General features: G+C 35.2%; 1 protein-coding gene across 2 annotated transcripts in view; it reads left to right on the plus strand.

Moving 5' to 3' along the window:
* The window catches only part of LOC128680345 (homeobox protein HMX3-B-like), a 32,689-nt gene extending 18,443 nt beyond the window's left edge, over nucleotides 1–14,246 (plus strand). For both annotated transcript variants that reach the window (XM_053763420.1, XM_053763421.1), the window contains exons 3-4: nucleotides 6,047–6,150; nucleotides 11,752–14,246. In XM_053763420.1, coding sequence (XP_053619395.1) covers nucleotides 6,047–6,150; nucleotides 11,752–12,395 — 748 coding nt within the window. In that variant the 3' untranslated portion in view covers nucleotides 12,396–14,246. The remainder of the gene's footprint in view (nucleotides 1–6,046; nucleotides 6,151–11,751) is intronic.
* The last annotated feature ends 3,486 nt before the right edge of the window (nucleotides 14,247–17,732 follow it).

Raw genomic sequence — 17,732 nt, forward strand, 5'->3', positions numbered from 1 at the left:
TATTAATATAAGCACTTAATACCCTCCTATGGATGCCGCACAAGGCGACTAAGGCACACATAGCCTCGATAATTAACAGGCAACAATAGTGTTCCCAGTGAGGTTTGACGTCAATTAGGCGGCCGACTAAAGCGGACTCTTCGAATGAAATCGGAAGAATAAGAAATTCGAAAGATACAAATAAATGTGAATGAGAAGATCACCAAAGAGTGAGGTAATTTTCTTTGGATTTTATTTCGTATACGTTATCCGGGAGAACTATATAAAACAGACGTGACCGGGGTATCCGTGAGTTATTTACGATGTCCGGATAAGCCGCCCGGAACCCTGTGTTGGGGTGATTTTTTTTATTTGTAATATACAATTGTTATGTGTCTCAATTCTTTAGGGATCATTTTTATTTTGAGGTTATTTAAAGACAAGACTTATGTTGTGCGTCACCGTCAATATTTTTTCATTTTGTATCTACGAGTTTTATGATAAAATCGTTTCATAGTGGTAACATATTTTTCGATCTCAAATTATGAAGTATATTAAATGCGTCATATAACAAAACGCATCTAATTACTTATGTGCAATATAGCAATTTCGTAAAAAGACAATTTGGAAAAACATTTAAAAATAAAAGAGTTCGTTAATAAAATGAAAAATGTGTTCCAATATTTTATATTTATATCCGATGCAAAACAGCTCGTTCGCCACTGCTGTACATTATAATATTTATTATACTAAATATAATTAATTTATGCGCACTACTACATATAAATATAAACCTTAAAAAATAGTAAAACTATATACAAGCCAGTACGTTGTAGCTTTTTAAGAACTACATAATATAAAATTCCAACGAAAAAAACAATGCCCGTGAAGGTCTAATTTCCAGATAAATGTTTTGACGTTGACATAAGTACTACTTACCAACGTTTAACATTACTATTACCACATTATTATCCTCAAGTAGGTCTCCTGCTTACCCTCAACTGACCTGCCTCCCCTTGCGGCGTATCGCTCGAAATAAAGTCGCATACGAAATGGTCGAATTAGATTGTACTCGTAAATATACTAACAAGAGAACACAGTGCATGTTACGAACGCATATGCTTTTAATGTTAATTAACCACATTTATATAATATTATACAGAGAAAAAACAATTTGTATTTTTTTTTTTGTAATGAATAAACTCAAACTACTACGCCGCCTTTGATTAAATTTGGCACATGACAGGTGAAACCTTCAGGAGTAGCATTGGCTGGCATTTTTATCAGGTTTTACCCGAGCAAAGACGTGAAGGGCCGCTGGTAATATATGTATGTAACAAATGTAATGTATTAACGAACTCTATGTATTATAAGGGGGTGAAATCCGTATAGAAATAATGTATATAGTGATAGCTTTACATAGTTATAAACATAAATAAAAATACTTGAATAAAAACTAAAATGATAAAATAAATATCGTTGAAAAACAATGCGCTAATCATTTTGGTCTGCCATCCTTTTCTATATTGTATGTGCATCTCAAGTTAGGGGAGCATTACCTACTTATGGGTGTACTTGATATAAGGGACGTCAAGATTTCAAGGGATGTTTGGGGAAGCCTCTAGGAATTTAAAAGCTTGGGGTGGATCAAACTTTACGGCCGAGGTGAGATTTATTGGAATTGAAAAAGAAGGCTCGAATCTTTTTCAAGAAAACATCGTATTTTTAGACGGACCGTTATTTTTTTTCATTCATAAGCAAATTATGTAACGAATATTTTGTTTCATTTGTTTCAGCGTTTAATTCTACACACATTCATTTTATTATTTGTAAATTCGAAAGTCTGTTTATTACGCTATTGCGTTTACACACAGAGAACACGCTAACATTGTGATTAAATTTTTACGTTAGCGTCAAAAACACTCTTCTTTGTCGTTAAGTGCTATCAAGGCGCTGTGAATAGTCTCAACTATCTTCCACAGCCCAGAAAACAACAAAGGACAACCGGAGATGCTTTTAAATGTATCTCAGACCCTATCCGATCCAACAAAAGGCTCCCGTGTCGCTTGCGCGGACAACGGATACAAGTAAACACTTTAAACCATAAAAGAAAGTACAAACGGCATTATTAGCTACAAGGCAAAAGTGTCGGCCGACGCGCCGAGCTAAAAAGAGTATGAAACGACGGCGCATCGATTTTTATACCGCCTGAGGGGGGGCGGGGTTACAGACGCGGCCAATCAGAGCGCGGTGAGCCGACCAATCAGAAGTTGCTGCTTTAACGTGTAATGGAATTTGAGCTTCGAACTTCAGTCGGATTAAGAATCAATGCAGATTGGTTTTTAACTTTAGAATTGATTTTTGCGTACTTGAAGGGTAATTAGCGTTTTTTGTAGGGTTCTTGAGTTGAGTTTGTGTGCCCTGAGGGATGATACGGGGTTTTGAAGAGTTTTGCAGTTTGTGTGATTAACTTTGCATGTGGCGAATGGGTTGGATAATGGATATTCAGACTGTGGACCCTTCATGTTTGCTACGTTATCTTTGTATTAATATATAATATTGTGACCATTTCAACTTTTAATATATAAGGGATTGTGAATTCAAACAAATTAAAAATATACTAATAAAATAGATTACGAAAAGTTTCTATCGATTAATGAATTTCACATGTATATCAATATGTATAAGATATTTGTTAATTAACGTCCTTGGAGAAAAGGCTGCGGTGAAGTTTGTTGCACCGCTTCTTCTTCACCTGCGCTTTGGAAGCCGGCAGTAGACTTAGTTTAAGTAATTTTTTTGACGTCAATAAGTGATGTATATCATCCTAAATTGAATAAAGAATTTTGAATTTGAATTTGAATCACAAATTAGTTTTATATCTATTGGAGTATTAGGTAAATACAATAATTAAGAGATTATCATCAAAAATCGTATTAGAATTTAATTCAGAAACGTAAAATGTCTACATCTAATAGTCTTTTTGTAATCCCTTAATTACCTTGTACGACAACCGCGAGAGTATGTCGCACTCTGCGTCTGTCTGTTTCTAAATTTTCTTCTTTTAAACCCCGCAACGGATTTTGATAATAGTGTTATTTACATAATTTATTCCTGAAAGTTTATACATAATACACTCGGGATATTGTGTATCTTTCACGCACACGGGTAGAATATAACCTGGAATAACAAATAGGATACTTTTTATCCCGAAATTCCCACGGGAGCGAAGCCCCGGGGCGCAGCTAGTATGGTGGCTATATACTAGCCATATGTATTCCATAAAAAAGAAATATTTTCTTTGTATGTGTTTTCGTTGTGCAGTAAAGAGTTTATAAACAAACAGAAGCAATATTTTAAATCACCAGATTGGTCCCTATCTCAGACTACAATAAGACACAATTCGCTATTACTCTGCCTCCCGGCGCCGCTCACTGCGAAATATAGACGATAAAAGCTAGCAATGGCGATTGTTATTTCTAGAATCGATAACACTTCGCGAGCAAATATGTGTCGTGGGATGGGCGTTGTCGATAGTTTTTATGAAAAAAGTTTTTTGGACCGGCGATTCGAACGGAAAATAGTAGGTATACTGAATCGCGGCATCGGTAAATTCTCCATCATTTCTGCGTGTTCCCGCTTGCGTTCGAGGCATTGACGCTGTAAAAAAAACAAATTTCTAATTTGTTTTTTTTTTAAGATTTTAAAGATTCGGCTATGACTTGTCTTGACTATGTATATTACGAGTATGTACTTTGATATATAAGAAACAATAATGGTAAGCCCTTCTGGCACGATAGGGCCAACACTGTTCAAATGAGTTTCTTTCGGCATTTCTTCTCAGCAGTGGCCGTTCCGAAATACCAGTAGTTTGTAGCTCGTGAGAAATGTCTATTTAATATAAAAAAATTGACGTGAAAAAGTGTCTGTGAAGGTATAATTTCTGAATAAATGATTTGAAATTGTGATTTTACACGCCGCCAGATTGACGTCAACCCTCCATGGGAATGCTGTTGTTGCCTAACAGCTTACAAGGCTTTTTATCCCTGCGTCACCGCATACGACATTAACAGAATAGTAGTTTTATTTTAGTATTGCAACAATATAAGGAACACTACTCTCATAGGCGTTTCGTAGCTCCGTAGCACAATTCGTAGCACATGTTCGTAGACGGTCTACGCAGACTCGTACATAGCACGCATAGATGTGGAATTACTTAGATTTCTGTTTACTTAGTGTACTTTTTTGTCGTGTGCTTCCGCCCTAGATTAGGACGACTCCATATATTCTCGAGAATTTCGTACGATTCGACCGAGGGCCTTGCTAACTGATAGGCATAATAGCATGTACAATCGCAATCGATCTTTGAAAAATGTAAGGTTTATTTTATACTTAGATACAAGACTTAAATTATTTATTTTTATATATTTTTAACGTATACTAATAATTAAATGAATAAAGCGTGTTTGACTCGATAATTTTTCATTTCACTCGTAATGGAATTTTAAGAATATTTAATCGATAAAAAAATATCGACACTTACCCCATCCCTAATCTTTCCCAAGAGCGTAGTGTTGCAATCCCCTTTGTTCAATCGATATTTATACCTCGATAGCGAGTAAGCGAGAAAGCTTGTACCCAATAACTAGCAAGTATTTTACCGGAGTATTTTACCTCATTTGGTGAAGTGATTTATCACTTTTTGTTCAGTTCGATTGTTTGTATTGATTTAATGGTGAAGTTTTGTTGGCGATTGTTTGGAACGATTTTATCGGGTTAGCTTGATGTAATATATTTCTTTTATAAATATAAATGGTATACTTATGCCATCTTTCTTGTATTGTTATTTCTAACACCGGTGTCAGATTCACCTAAAGGCATCTGACATGACTTATTCGATTAGCTACCACCTCTCATCTTAGCGTTCTTCGGTTTCTTCCAATTGTGCGTCTGGGGGTCTGCTTACCTACTTTTTTTTTTAATTATTAATATTCGGTATCGTAAGTCTACAGGCCATTGACACGCATGTCATTCTGGACGACATCCAGAACTTTTTGGGTTTGCAGCTTCTGTCAGGGCCACGCTGAAGCCGTATAGCCATTTTGACCTAGGATTTTTAGCACAGTAGCCTGTAATTACACCTCTCACCCTTCAAACCGGTACACAACAGTACAAGCTATAATAGATATAAATAAATATAAATATATCAGGACAAATCATACAGACCGAGCTAGCCCCAAAGTAAGTTCGAGACTTGTGTTATGAGATACTAACTCAACGATACTATATTCTATAACAAATACATATATAGATAAACATCCAAGACCCGGGCCAATCAGAAAAATATCATTTTCCATCATGACCCGACCGGGATCGAACCCGGGACCTCTCGGTTCAGTGGCAAGCACTTTACCACTGCGCCACCGGGGTCGTCAAAGCAATGTTTGGTGGCAATATATAACTGTGAGGACATTTGTACCAAATGGTAAAATAGTTTTAATAAAAAATAAAACAATTTAACAAACAAACAAATGGTAATTTTGCATTTCGATTTTTTTTAAATTGTGTCATATGTGTTAATTTTATTTTACCTTCCTTCCTACGGTCATAAGTGTAATGAAACACACACAGAAAAACTTGTGTGTTGTGGTCTTTAAGTGGAATAAAACACACAGAAAAACATTTCTTGCCGATATTAATGGAGTGGTTTGCCCGTGCCTTCTCCATTTCACGTAGCCGAAAGAGATAGAAATAAAAATAAATTATATACCATCCTCTGGATTAACACTATTATAAAAAATTATTGTGTTGTTATTATAGATCATAGAGACAGACAGCGGGAAGTGTCTCTGTTTTATACTATGTAGTGATTCGGTGAAGGAAAACATCGTGAGGAAACCTGCACACTGGTGGACAGTTTAGTTCACTAGTGTGTATGCGACTACCTGCCACTAGATGGCGGTAAGTAGTCGTGAAAGTCATGTAAGATGTCTTTAGGCGACTTGAATAAAATCTGACACCAGTGTTAGCAATAACACACTCGATATGACGATTTTTATTGTTACAGGCTTGGCCTCATCTCTCAGTGGAGCGCCCTGGCGGGCCGGTACGGAGGCCTGGTGCCTGCCCCCTGGTACTGGCAGAGGCCCCACGAGAGGACTCCTCCCAGAGGTAAATAAATATAGACATATAACTTGTATTAGCCCCGTGTATTCGTGCTCGGGACGCGTGTTCTCTCTCTCTCTCTCTCTCTCATTTCGTTATGTTCGGGGTTAAAAAAACCTAAAAATGTTGAAGATTCTTCGATGAGATCTTCTTAGAAATGATATTGTTACCTGGGCTGTGTGTTTTTAGTCGCGTCGTATGACATCCACGGGAAGATATAGTAGTCCTATTCTAGGGCGGAATCACACACCACACCACATTTTAGATTTTGGTTTACACTAGCTTTTGTTTCGTGCATCCGTTCATAATTTATTAGTCAATATGTCGGGTTCTAAGCAACGTATCGCGATGGAACCTATACCAAATTTTAAGTTAGACTATTCGCTATAAGATTATGGAAACCTCATCCAATCCCATGCAGTAGTTTTACAACATAGAGAAAGACAGACAGACAGACAAAAAAAATTCTATTAGTCCCATAGAGAGCCCCATAATTATCCCCTATATACAGACGTAGCCCAGTTACAGTTTTATTATATGTATATATCGCAGTAAGATAGATAAAACCACAATATAGTTATATCCCTCCCTAGAGTTATAATTATATGCCGGAACAAAGTTATATGAACGTGATCCATTACTATCTTACTAAGAATATTACTATATCTACACATATCATAAAACTGTAAGTGGACCTGTGTTTGTTCGCGCAAAACGTGAAAACTACTGAATGAAGTTTGATGCGATTTTCTCAGTTGTATTGCGGATGGTCCAACTTATAATCTTGTGTAAGTTTCATCGCGATACGTTGCTTAGAAGCCGAGATATTGTCAATAATAAGTTATGAGCGGACGCCCAAATCAGACGGTGACGAAGTCGCGTGCAAAAGTTTGTGTAATTATAAAACGGTTAAAGTTTAGTTATATAATAGTACTAGATGTTGCCCGGGGCTTCGCTCCCGTGGAAATTTTGAGATAAAATATAGCCTATAGCAATCTTGGATAATGAACCTTTCGAATGGTGAAAGAATTTTTGAAATCGGTTCGGTAGTTTCGGAGATTACCCGCCTCAAACATACAAATTCACAAAGTAAAACACACACACAAACGCTTACCTCTTTATAATAATAGTATAGATTACTAGATCCAGTTCAGTGAAATAATCGTAGTTTAGAGACTATATTGTTCCACTATACCTATTTCGAAATGGTACTGTTTATTAGTCTGTCACCTAATCCACCTAAATTATCGTTGACAAACTGGTTTATTAATCTGACACTGAACCTGCTCGTAGGGTAAAGTTAATTATTGACTAAAAGCTAAGCTAATGTTTGAGAAATAGTAAATGGCTACACAAATAGTATATATATAATTTTGACCATATAGATCAATAAAGAAGAAACAAAACGAAGTTTATCTTTATAGGTGCGTAGTAAATTGAATATCGTAATCAGTTTTTTTTTAATTTGCTTCGCAATATATAATATGGATGTATAGATACCCAAGTAGCAAAATAACTGAATAAATATATATAACGCTTCTTCTTTTTGAGTGTGTTATTGCTAACACTGTTTTGACGACCGCCGTGGCCTCATGGTCATCACGCCGGACTGCTACACTGGAGGTCCCGGGTTCGATCCCCGGTCAGGTCAACATGGAAAATGATCTTTTTCAGATTGACCTGGGTCTTGGATGTTTATCTATATATGTATATGTTATAGAATATACTATCGTTGGTTTAGTATCCCATAACACAAGTTTCGAACTTACTTTGGGGCTAAATCAATCTGTGTGATTTGTCCCTATTTATTTATTTATTTTATTTATTATTTACTGGTATCAGATTTTGCTCAGATCATGTAAAGACATTTGACATTACCCTTACTACATGCCAACATTGAGCATTTTTATTTTATTTTTTATTTATTCTCCATACCTTTTTCTATTTTTACAGATTTAAATACACAATACCTATAATAGAATAGCAAACAGTTAATTACATTGTAACTTATATACCGCAACCTTTGTAAATTCAGAGAGCAGAGACAAATGAGATCAAGATTAATAAAATAGTGACGGATTTATCTGGAATCCACACGACAATTTACTTTAAGTATTTCTTGCGAGATAGCTGGCGTAATGTGTTATAAAAATATCTTGTTAAAAAGTAGCTATTTGTAGATAAACAAAACAATATTCAGCTGTAAATCGAAAACCAGTGAGAATCGAATGGCTCATCGATTCCGTGAGTCGTTAAGCCGACACCTGCTTAATCCGAGGACCAAATCACGGCTGAAACTCGACACGCGCTGACGAATCGATTAGCTTACTTGCTGTGAAGTTTGATAGGGTTGCCCTCTAGGTTATAAAGACGAGAAAATGCTGGCAAATTTTTCAGGGACCTGATTCTCATTCTATCGAAGTTCACTTCATCAGTTTTCTCCAATTTTTTCTGAAGGTCGAGCACAGTATCTGCATTTTCAAAAAATTCCCGTCAAAATGTGCGAACGCATTGATAGATCGAACTTTTTCGTTTGTAAATTTGCTTAAAGTTGACGAATTCACTTCGTCAATTTCCTCCAATATTGTTTCTATTGCCTTATTGTTAAATTTTATTCAAGTCGACTAAAGTTATCTGACATGACTTTTACGATCATCCACCTGCGTCTAAGGGCAAGTAATCGCGTACACAGTAGTGAACTCAAACTGTCAAAGCGGGTGGGAAGCAAAGAGGTGAATGCTAATTGCAAATTATATTTGCGTAATGCATTTGCTTATCACATCGGTCGGTATTTCGACGTACAGAAATCAAAATAAATACAGTGATCAATCTCAGAGTAACTTCGTTTTTTTTTTTAATTTTCCAAGTGCTTTTTGACAACCCTGCGGAGGCCATACATGTGCTAATCCGTTGTTGCGGTGCCATCCTTCTCGCCAGCGCTCCATTTTATAATAAAACGGACCTGTGTTGACACAAATCGATACATTAACAATAGATTCTTCGTGTTGATTACGATCTGAAGTTGTGGTAGAGTGAAAGACTTTGTCTGATATCGATAGGTGAAATCCTGCTCACAGTATTACAAATCTGACACATTTCAGTAGTTTTCAACGTCTAGTAGTCGATAGTTGACGTCTACCATCATCATGATGAAGCTTGCACTCTAATACTCTAAGAAACTCTAAAAATCTGCATCGTGTATCGTTACGTTCATTCGTCGATGATTTATTAAGTATTCTGAGAAATGGAGAAGCCAATGGCAAATCACTTCTTACTAAGAAAGTTTTGTATTTCATAAAGACTACGACCCTCAGACATGAAGGAGAGAAACTACTACTATTATGTGAGAATGAAAATGAAAAAAAAGACTTTTATAAGTACCTACTAAGTATTATAATCATTTAAGGGAATTTCGATAAAATTTGTTACATGAGTAGAATAAAACCTGAAACAAATATTGTAGAACAGTATATAATACAGGAGCAAAGTGGAGCCAGTCTGTCAAAAACATATATTCTTTAAAAATATGGGTTTTTCTAAGTTTAATGTGATCAACACATTAATATTAATATAAAATTCCAAGCAAACTTGAAAATACGTTAAGTACTTTAAAATAACAAATGTCAAATGGCGCAGCATTGAAATAATCTGACCCTTACAATATGCTATGTTGATCTGTGTACCAACTTCATCTGAAAAATTTCATAGCTCCCATTCTCATAACAAAACACACACAAGAGCGCAACCTCACGAAACGACATCAAAAAGAAAGCATCATTCGCATCACTACAGACACACAAACAAGCAATCGCCATCACGTCTCCGCTCAACCCCACTCCCACTTTAATTTTCCAAAACCCATCGTCGAAACAATGCCTCGGATTTCACGCGGGCCAAACCGACCGAGCGAACAATGCTTTCTGCTATTTCTCCCATTCGCGAAGTATAGCAACACTGTAATGTCAAAACTACGCTTGTCTCTGTCGCGCTCGTTCGCTTTTCTTCGCGCCAAAAATGTTGCTGTGACGCGTTCGGAAACATGAACCCCGTTTAATTTTCGAATGCGGATTGCTGGCTGTTCTGTTGAACTTTTTTAAACGAGTTATTGACTTTGGTCACTGTACGCAATGCGACTACTAAAAGCGAATTTTTTAATTTATTTTTTGCACTAGCATGGCAATAAAATAAACAATTAAATGCATTTATTGGTAATATTATCATGTATTACTAACAGAATTGACTGACTCGGTGATATAGTTGTTGCTTTATAATGAAATTAACAATAAAATTATATTTCAAAATTACCTTTGTTTTATCTGTGATCACCAATTTCTAACAAGAAAACGACAGTTAGTTTAACCACTCATAATAGGCAAAAGGAGAATCAAGTCTTCTACATATAAAGTTTTCTACAATAAATCCGATATGTAGTTATATTGATAAATCCACATAAAATAGATTAACCTATTGAGAAATACGTAGGTATCCATTAGCCATGCATAGATATTCCATTACTCATCTATTAGAGGCCAGCGTTGAGCCGTAATTATGAAATATGAACGCACCTAATGCCGTAATAATATGCAATACACCAGCCACGCGAACTTCCAAAGTACTTATCTACTAAGCGTTTGTGTAAACAGCAACCACCCGGTAACAGAGGATTAAGTGGAATGGCTTCTAAAATCAATCAGAACACTGCCCAGTTATGAAGGCATTTGAACTTGCACTAAATACTGCAACCATGAGGTCTATTTACATCGGCAGGCTATCAGTGCGTAAACTGGAATTGTGTGCAATTGAATATAGACCTAACTCTGTTAGAATACAATTTAAAATAGATTGTTTTGAATATATGATTGCAGTGAATCATGTAGCGATCATTTCCGTGTCACGTTTCATTAACAATTTGAATTTAAATATCGAATGGGTATTTTAGTTTCTGCGTGTCCAATATTGAATGGATAAAAATAGTGTTAGTTTTTTCAATGTGGCAACGATTTTCCACGACAGTAACTACCCACACCTGTGGGTATAACTGTGCTAACCCTTCAGCAACGTGAAAATTTTACTAAAAAGCTTAACTTTGATGAAAAATAGTTTTGAAAAATAACCTGAAATTGCCTAATCATGGGCGTGAAGTAAGTTAAATGGATTCTTTACGTAATTCGATCTAATCGGATAGATTCGTCCACGTTTGTAAGTGCGAAACTCTAATCCGTTATTAATTTTGCCCTATTTACTTTATAAGTTATTTTTATTTGTTACATGAAGGCTTGGAAAATATTCCTTGTTTACACAATAGAAATAAAAAATACATTTTTTTGTCATAAGTAGGTATATTATTACTTAATCATCCAAAAATGTATTCAGTTTTATTCCTATTCACGATGATGTCGTATAAACAACTAAATTATATCAAAAATACTTCCCTAACATAAATAGAAATTACAGTCCACCACATATTAAAATAACTCGCTCGATATCATTGTAGCGAGGGTCGGGCACATGCTCTCAATAGCCCCATTATAAGAGACCCATGGGTTATTACATCCAACCAATTACTGCCTGAAAGCATCGCACTTATAAAGAAAAATCTTGTTACAGAGGACTCGACAACCAACGAGGAGGGGTCCGCGGGGGGGTCGCCCCGCCCGCGCAGCCCCCCGCGCCCTCACACCCCGCCGTCGCCGTCCCGCTCCTCGCCCCGCTCCCCGCGCCTCCACCCCGCTCTCTACCCCCAACAACAGGACCCGCAAGACTCCGATCCGGACGTCGACGAAAGCGACGACTTCGACAAAGACGAAAAACGAGACCCCAACGCTAGCTTAGGAAAAAGGAAGAAAAAAACCAGAACCGTCTTCTCGCGCTCTCAAGTTTTCCAACTGGAGTCCACGTTCGATATGAAGAGGTACCTCAGCAGCTCCGAGCGTGCCGGTCTGGCTGCCAGTCTGCATTTGACAGAAACGCAGGTCAAAATCTGGTTCCAGAACCGACGCAATAAATGGAAGAGACAGCTGGCGGCGGAGCTGGAAGCGGCAAATATGGCGCATGCGGCCCAACGGTTGGTGCGTGTTCCAATTTTGTATCACGAGTCTCGACCGACCTCTATGCCACACACACCTTTGCCGATACATCCTCAGTTTTCGAACGAGCCCGGCGTGTACTTCCCCCCTCAAGCGCCGCAGCAGCTGCAGCCGCTGCCGGCATCTCCTGTTACTTCCAGAGCACCGCTTTCAAGCTTAGTGTAGTGTTCGCTTGATCCCGCGCAACAAACTGACAGCGCGGATGGCCAAACTTTTTAAATTCCGAACGCTCGTGAATCGTGTTTGTGGACGGACTAGTCAAGTGTCAAAGCCAAAAATCGTTCGAAAGTTGTTAGGTAATATTGTAATATAAGTACCTATAAGCATATAGCTAATGTTAGTATTTTTATTTACTTGTAGAAATTAACTAATAATCGAGATTTTAAATAAATTGTAACGTACAAAATAATTCCATGTTGTAAATACAACGTTGTATATAAAATATTTTAAAATTTCTGTATTTATGTAACGATTAAAATAATAGTTAATTTTGTATATAATATAAATATAACGGACTGAGTATATGCTTCTCTTGAAACCAGTTTTATATGACACTGAAATGAAATAAGTCCTTGGTATCAATATATAATTTGAGTATTTACGATTAAACCAAATTATTTTATTTATATTAACAACAATTTGTATGATGCGCTGGTTAACGTTATTGTTTTCAAAAAGTATACATAATAGGTACACCTATTAAATTTAATATTTTAAGAGATTTTCTGAATATTTTTTGCGAATTATAACTTCAATTTACTAATGATACTTACTTCAAAATGTATTTCAAAATGTATTGATGTATTTCAAACAGACAATTTGTTTCCAAATTGTATGTGTCTAAATTAAGTATTACGTTTTACAATAACAGTACCTTAAAAAATTGTTTATCATTTTAAAAATATCTTGTAAATGTTTTATAGAAGTATTTGCTTATTATTATACAAAACACAAAAAGCAATCATTTGAAAAAATCAATTTTACTGGAAAACAGGCTCAGATCATATATCAAATTACATAAATATGTACATTCCATTCTTGTTTTTTTTTCTTTAAATAAGTTTCAATTTTTTTTATTTATGTCATTACAAATTATGATATTAATAAAAAGTTAAACATACTTTGAGCTAAAATATGTTGTGTCTTTTGTGCGATAGCGACAAAACTTATTTTAGTTTAAAGTATATATATACTTTAAAGTATTTATAAATAACGGGGCAACACCACTCCACTTGGCCAAAACATAAACACCCTTGACTATAGTATACCTACTATAGGATATTTTTTGGTATGCCATACTGAAACATTATTAATTTAATATCGTAGACATATAATGATTTTCATATGATATATAAATAACCGTGATGTAAGTATGTACGACAATAGCCGTCTGTGTTTTTGTAAATTGACATTTCAAAATACACCCCTTGCCTTCATTTATCTGTTATCGGTGCAAATAGCATGCCGATGATGTTATATAAAATATATAACATCAGTTAAACATTCAATCAATTCATTCACCATCAGTCATTTCTTTATTAGGTCCTTGTTAGTGCACAATTAATAATTAAAAATAATATACTCGAAAAAAAAAACAAATGAGAACGCACGCCTTCGCATATTTATTTAGGTTAAATCCTAAATAAACCTTAAATAACATTTAAAATAAATAAGTTCAAATACAACATTTGTTTCAAAAACAGAATGTGTGTTCCATTTTGGTGTTTTACTTTTATATTTTCGAATATCATAAAATTAAATTTACTAAATTTACTGTTATTATAATAGTCATGCTATTTGAGTCGAAAATACCTTATTATAAAATATGTCTATATCTAAATATGATGCCATGCTTCAGTGTCATTTTGTAATATTAATAGCTTGGATAATTAAATAGTGCATATTTCTAAATATCGATGTTATTTATTGATAGGTAGTGTTGAGATCTTCGTGAATTGCATTGTAATTATAATGATTATATTATTGTGCTGGAATGACGGAGGGAATAAAATAAAATACGCAATATTCTTTCTTTTATTTAGCTTTTTAAAAACGTATAGTTAAGAGTACGAGTATATACTACTGCTCGTTGCCCATTAGCAGGAAGACCTAATGGAAACAATTATGAGATGAAAACATTTTTTCATGTCATTATTTTCAAAAATAAGTTAAAAAGCATGTGTCACATGTGTAACAAATCCATTTTAAAAATACCTAATGGAATTGTCATCTGCTGCCAAACCGCTGATTCGATTTTGCTGAAGATACAAACTCCTGCGGCACTATTAGGATTCCAACCTGGTACCTTGCGGTTCACAGGCGTCTTAACAATTACACCACCACCGCTTCAAAGAAGTTGAAATGAAAATACTCCTTTTCGGGGGAACAGGTCTAACACCACACGATTGAAAAAAAAAAAAGAAAAAAAAAATACTGACCACACTCGTTTAATTAAAAATCGAATGACAGAAAACTTAATCAGATAAAAAGTTTACAACACAAAAAGGTATTCGCGTGCAAAATGTTAGCATTTATTTGATAATTATCTTTTATCTGATAAAAATAATTATCGGGGTTGAAGGGTGGTCGCTAAACGATGTCACGTGACTTGCTTTGGGCATATAAATAAGAATTTTCTTTAGCGGTTTTATCTTCAGAATTATAAAATGGATCTCTCTTCATAATCGTATTCCTCTTGGCTGAGGATAGTTGTCATTACGTGGAATGAAACACATACAACGTTTTTCTTAGCATTATTAACGAAGTGGTTTCATTGCACGCCCAACTTGATAATGAACCAGTGATTTCCTCACGAAGTTTTCCTTCACCGGAAACAAGTGGTGGTCGATAAAAACTACTATACATGAGTAAGATTGGTGTGTGCATGTGGCATGAGTAGGATTCGAACCTGGGACCATTCGGTTCATAGTCGGGCATCTTAACTTAACCATAGCACTTAAACCACCGCTTAAAAATATATATTATATTTGTGGATATATAAAATTGATAATGTAATTATTCAAATTAAAAATTCATCATCATCATAAAAAGAGCCATTTAAACGCCTCCACTGCAGGGGCACAGGCTTTCCTTATGGATGGATAAGAAGCATGGGCCATGACCCACCACGCGGGCACATTGTGGATTGGCGGGTACTTAAATATAATAAATGTGATAGTGTGTTTGTTTGTCTTCCTCTTTTTTACCTCAAAACAGAGCATTGAATTGAAATGTTTTTTGTGTGGAGATAGTTGGAGAGCTAGAGAGTGACGTGGTCCATTTTTTTGCCGCGAGCGGAGCCGTGGGCAACAACTATGTTCTTAATAAACCCGGACATCCATCACGTCTTAAAGATTCAGATTTTTAAAGCAAACCATTAATGTCAGTAAAGTTAAGAAAAAAATATGCGAGCTATATGAACTATGTCCAAATCAATCTAACTTACCTTTGCGGTAGGTACTTATTTAGCTGGAAAAAATGCATAATAATTTTATGTGCACAGAGTATAGAAATTAATTATTTACACATAAAAAAAATCTGTTTAAATCCACTAAAACTGGTTTATTTAATATTTTATTAATTGTGATGTAAAAATACACAGTTTTTTAAAAACACATATCTAGTAGGTACCTAATTATCACTCTACATACCTGCCTATTTTAAAAATTGAACCCTTTTTTTTAGTATGGCTTTGATCGCAGAGTTCGTAACTTTTTTCCTAAATGACAGTTAACGTTGGCATAATGTTGGTTTCATTTTTGTTTTTAATTTTCATAAATCGAATAGCACACTCAAACATGATCATCACCCTAATAACGAACACATACAGTCGCGTGCGGATTAGTTTCGACGCCCGAGCCGTTATCCGAATCCGATGGCTATCTGTGAGGGCGGCAAAACGGAGGCACGCGGCGTCGGCAACCGCATCCGGTTGCAATCCGGCACCGGATATGGGAGGCCACGTTTTGTTACCACTTTAAGGTAATAACTTATTAGTAAAATCAATAAGTTGTTCATGTCTAAAAAATAAGTTACTTTTTTTTATGAATTTAAATTATCGTGTAAATTAACAAATGCCGTTAAAAAGTTTTCGTTAAGTGTTTACATTATTTATGAATCGATTTTAATAATATTGAGTATTAGCATGCGGTTTCTAGGTATTATACTTAGCTAATATCGGATAATTATTAATTAAATTAATAAAAAAAATACTATATTCTCGGTATATGGAATTTAAAGAAATGGACACTGATAAAAGGACAAAAAAGATAATTTTTCATGTTCGATCGAGCTGATCAGCCATTTTCTCACATTTTGACACATATTTTTTTGCAAATAATCTAAATTTCCACCCAAATCATCAAATTTGAGAAGTGAAAAATCATCATCATGTTAAAAAAAAGAACATTTGCAAGAATAATAAAAACGTTACAGTCCTTTTATTTTACAATATAAAATGTCGATGTAAAAAATGTTTAATAGTTTTTATAATTTTAACTAATCGATATGTCTAGACTAAGTATAACTTATGTTTTAGAATTATGATTTTTAGCCATCTTTAAGACAAGGATAACCTACTATTAATATTCATTTAATTTCAATGATCGACCTCTTATTAAGTTATCTTTTTAATTTGCGATATTAATTCGATTACAACTCGTCGTAAAAAAACTTACAAAGCACTACTGTGTAAACGACATTCTGGCACGAACGCGACATTACCATAAAGCAATTTGGATTTTATCGCTAAGTAATAGAGATTACATTGGTTTATCACGACAATCCTCTAATTACTGACATGCGTTCCCGGAATCGCACGCTATTGTGAACTCCAGGCGAAAATAATTCTTAACAACAACGAATTAAGATAGAAAATGTTATTAAGATAATGCAGACTAATTACGTCATTCGATTTGAGACATTCTAACCTATATTAGACTTTGACGTTATTATGTTAAGGTGGAAATTGGGTAAATAATAAAATATACAAAGCCAACGCATCTTTTAGATCAAGAGCGTATCCCGGAATGTTAATTTAATTAAATTTGAAATTGGAACTTTTTATTTTTATCACCGGCCTGAACTGTCGCCACGCTCCGACTGTCGCGTTTGATTCCCGCCGTTTTGTTCTTACCAAACTGTCACTTAATTATCGAAATTGAATTTGGAACGGCGGCGCGTGGCGAGTATTTTTATTTTATTGCAATCCGTCATTGTGGCCTGAGTGCGGTTTAACTGAATGCCGTTTGCGTGTTTCATTTCAGTAGGTAAGTAGTTTAATTGTGATTGAATAAGATATGAAAATAATATTTGCTCGAAGTTAAATTATGTAGTAAATACAAAAGTGCAGTTGTATTCATAGAGCTTTCGACATAACTATTATCACAGATTATTTATTACTAAGTATCAGGTATTTTAATATGCGGTGGCGGTCGGAAAACTTCGTGAGGAAATCTGCATACTAAGTAGCTTGTATTAAATTTAGTATTTTAAGTTATCCCT

The sequence above is a fragment of the Plodia interpunctella genome, chromosome 24, assembly GCF_027563975.2.
Source record: "Plodia interpunctella isolate USDA-ARS_2022_Savannah chromosome 24, ilPloInte3.2, whole genome shotgun sequence".
Classification (NCBI taxonomy): Eukaryota; Metazoa; Arthropoda; class Insecta; order Lepidoptera; family Pyralidae; genus Plodia; species Plodia interpunctella.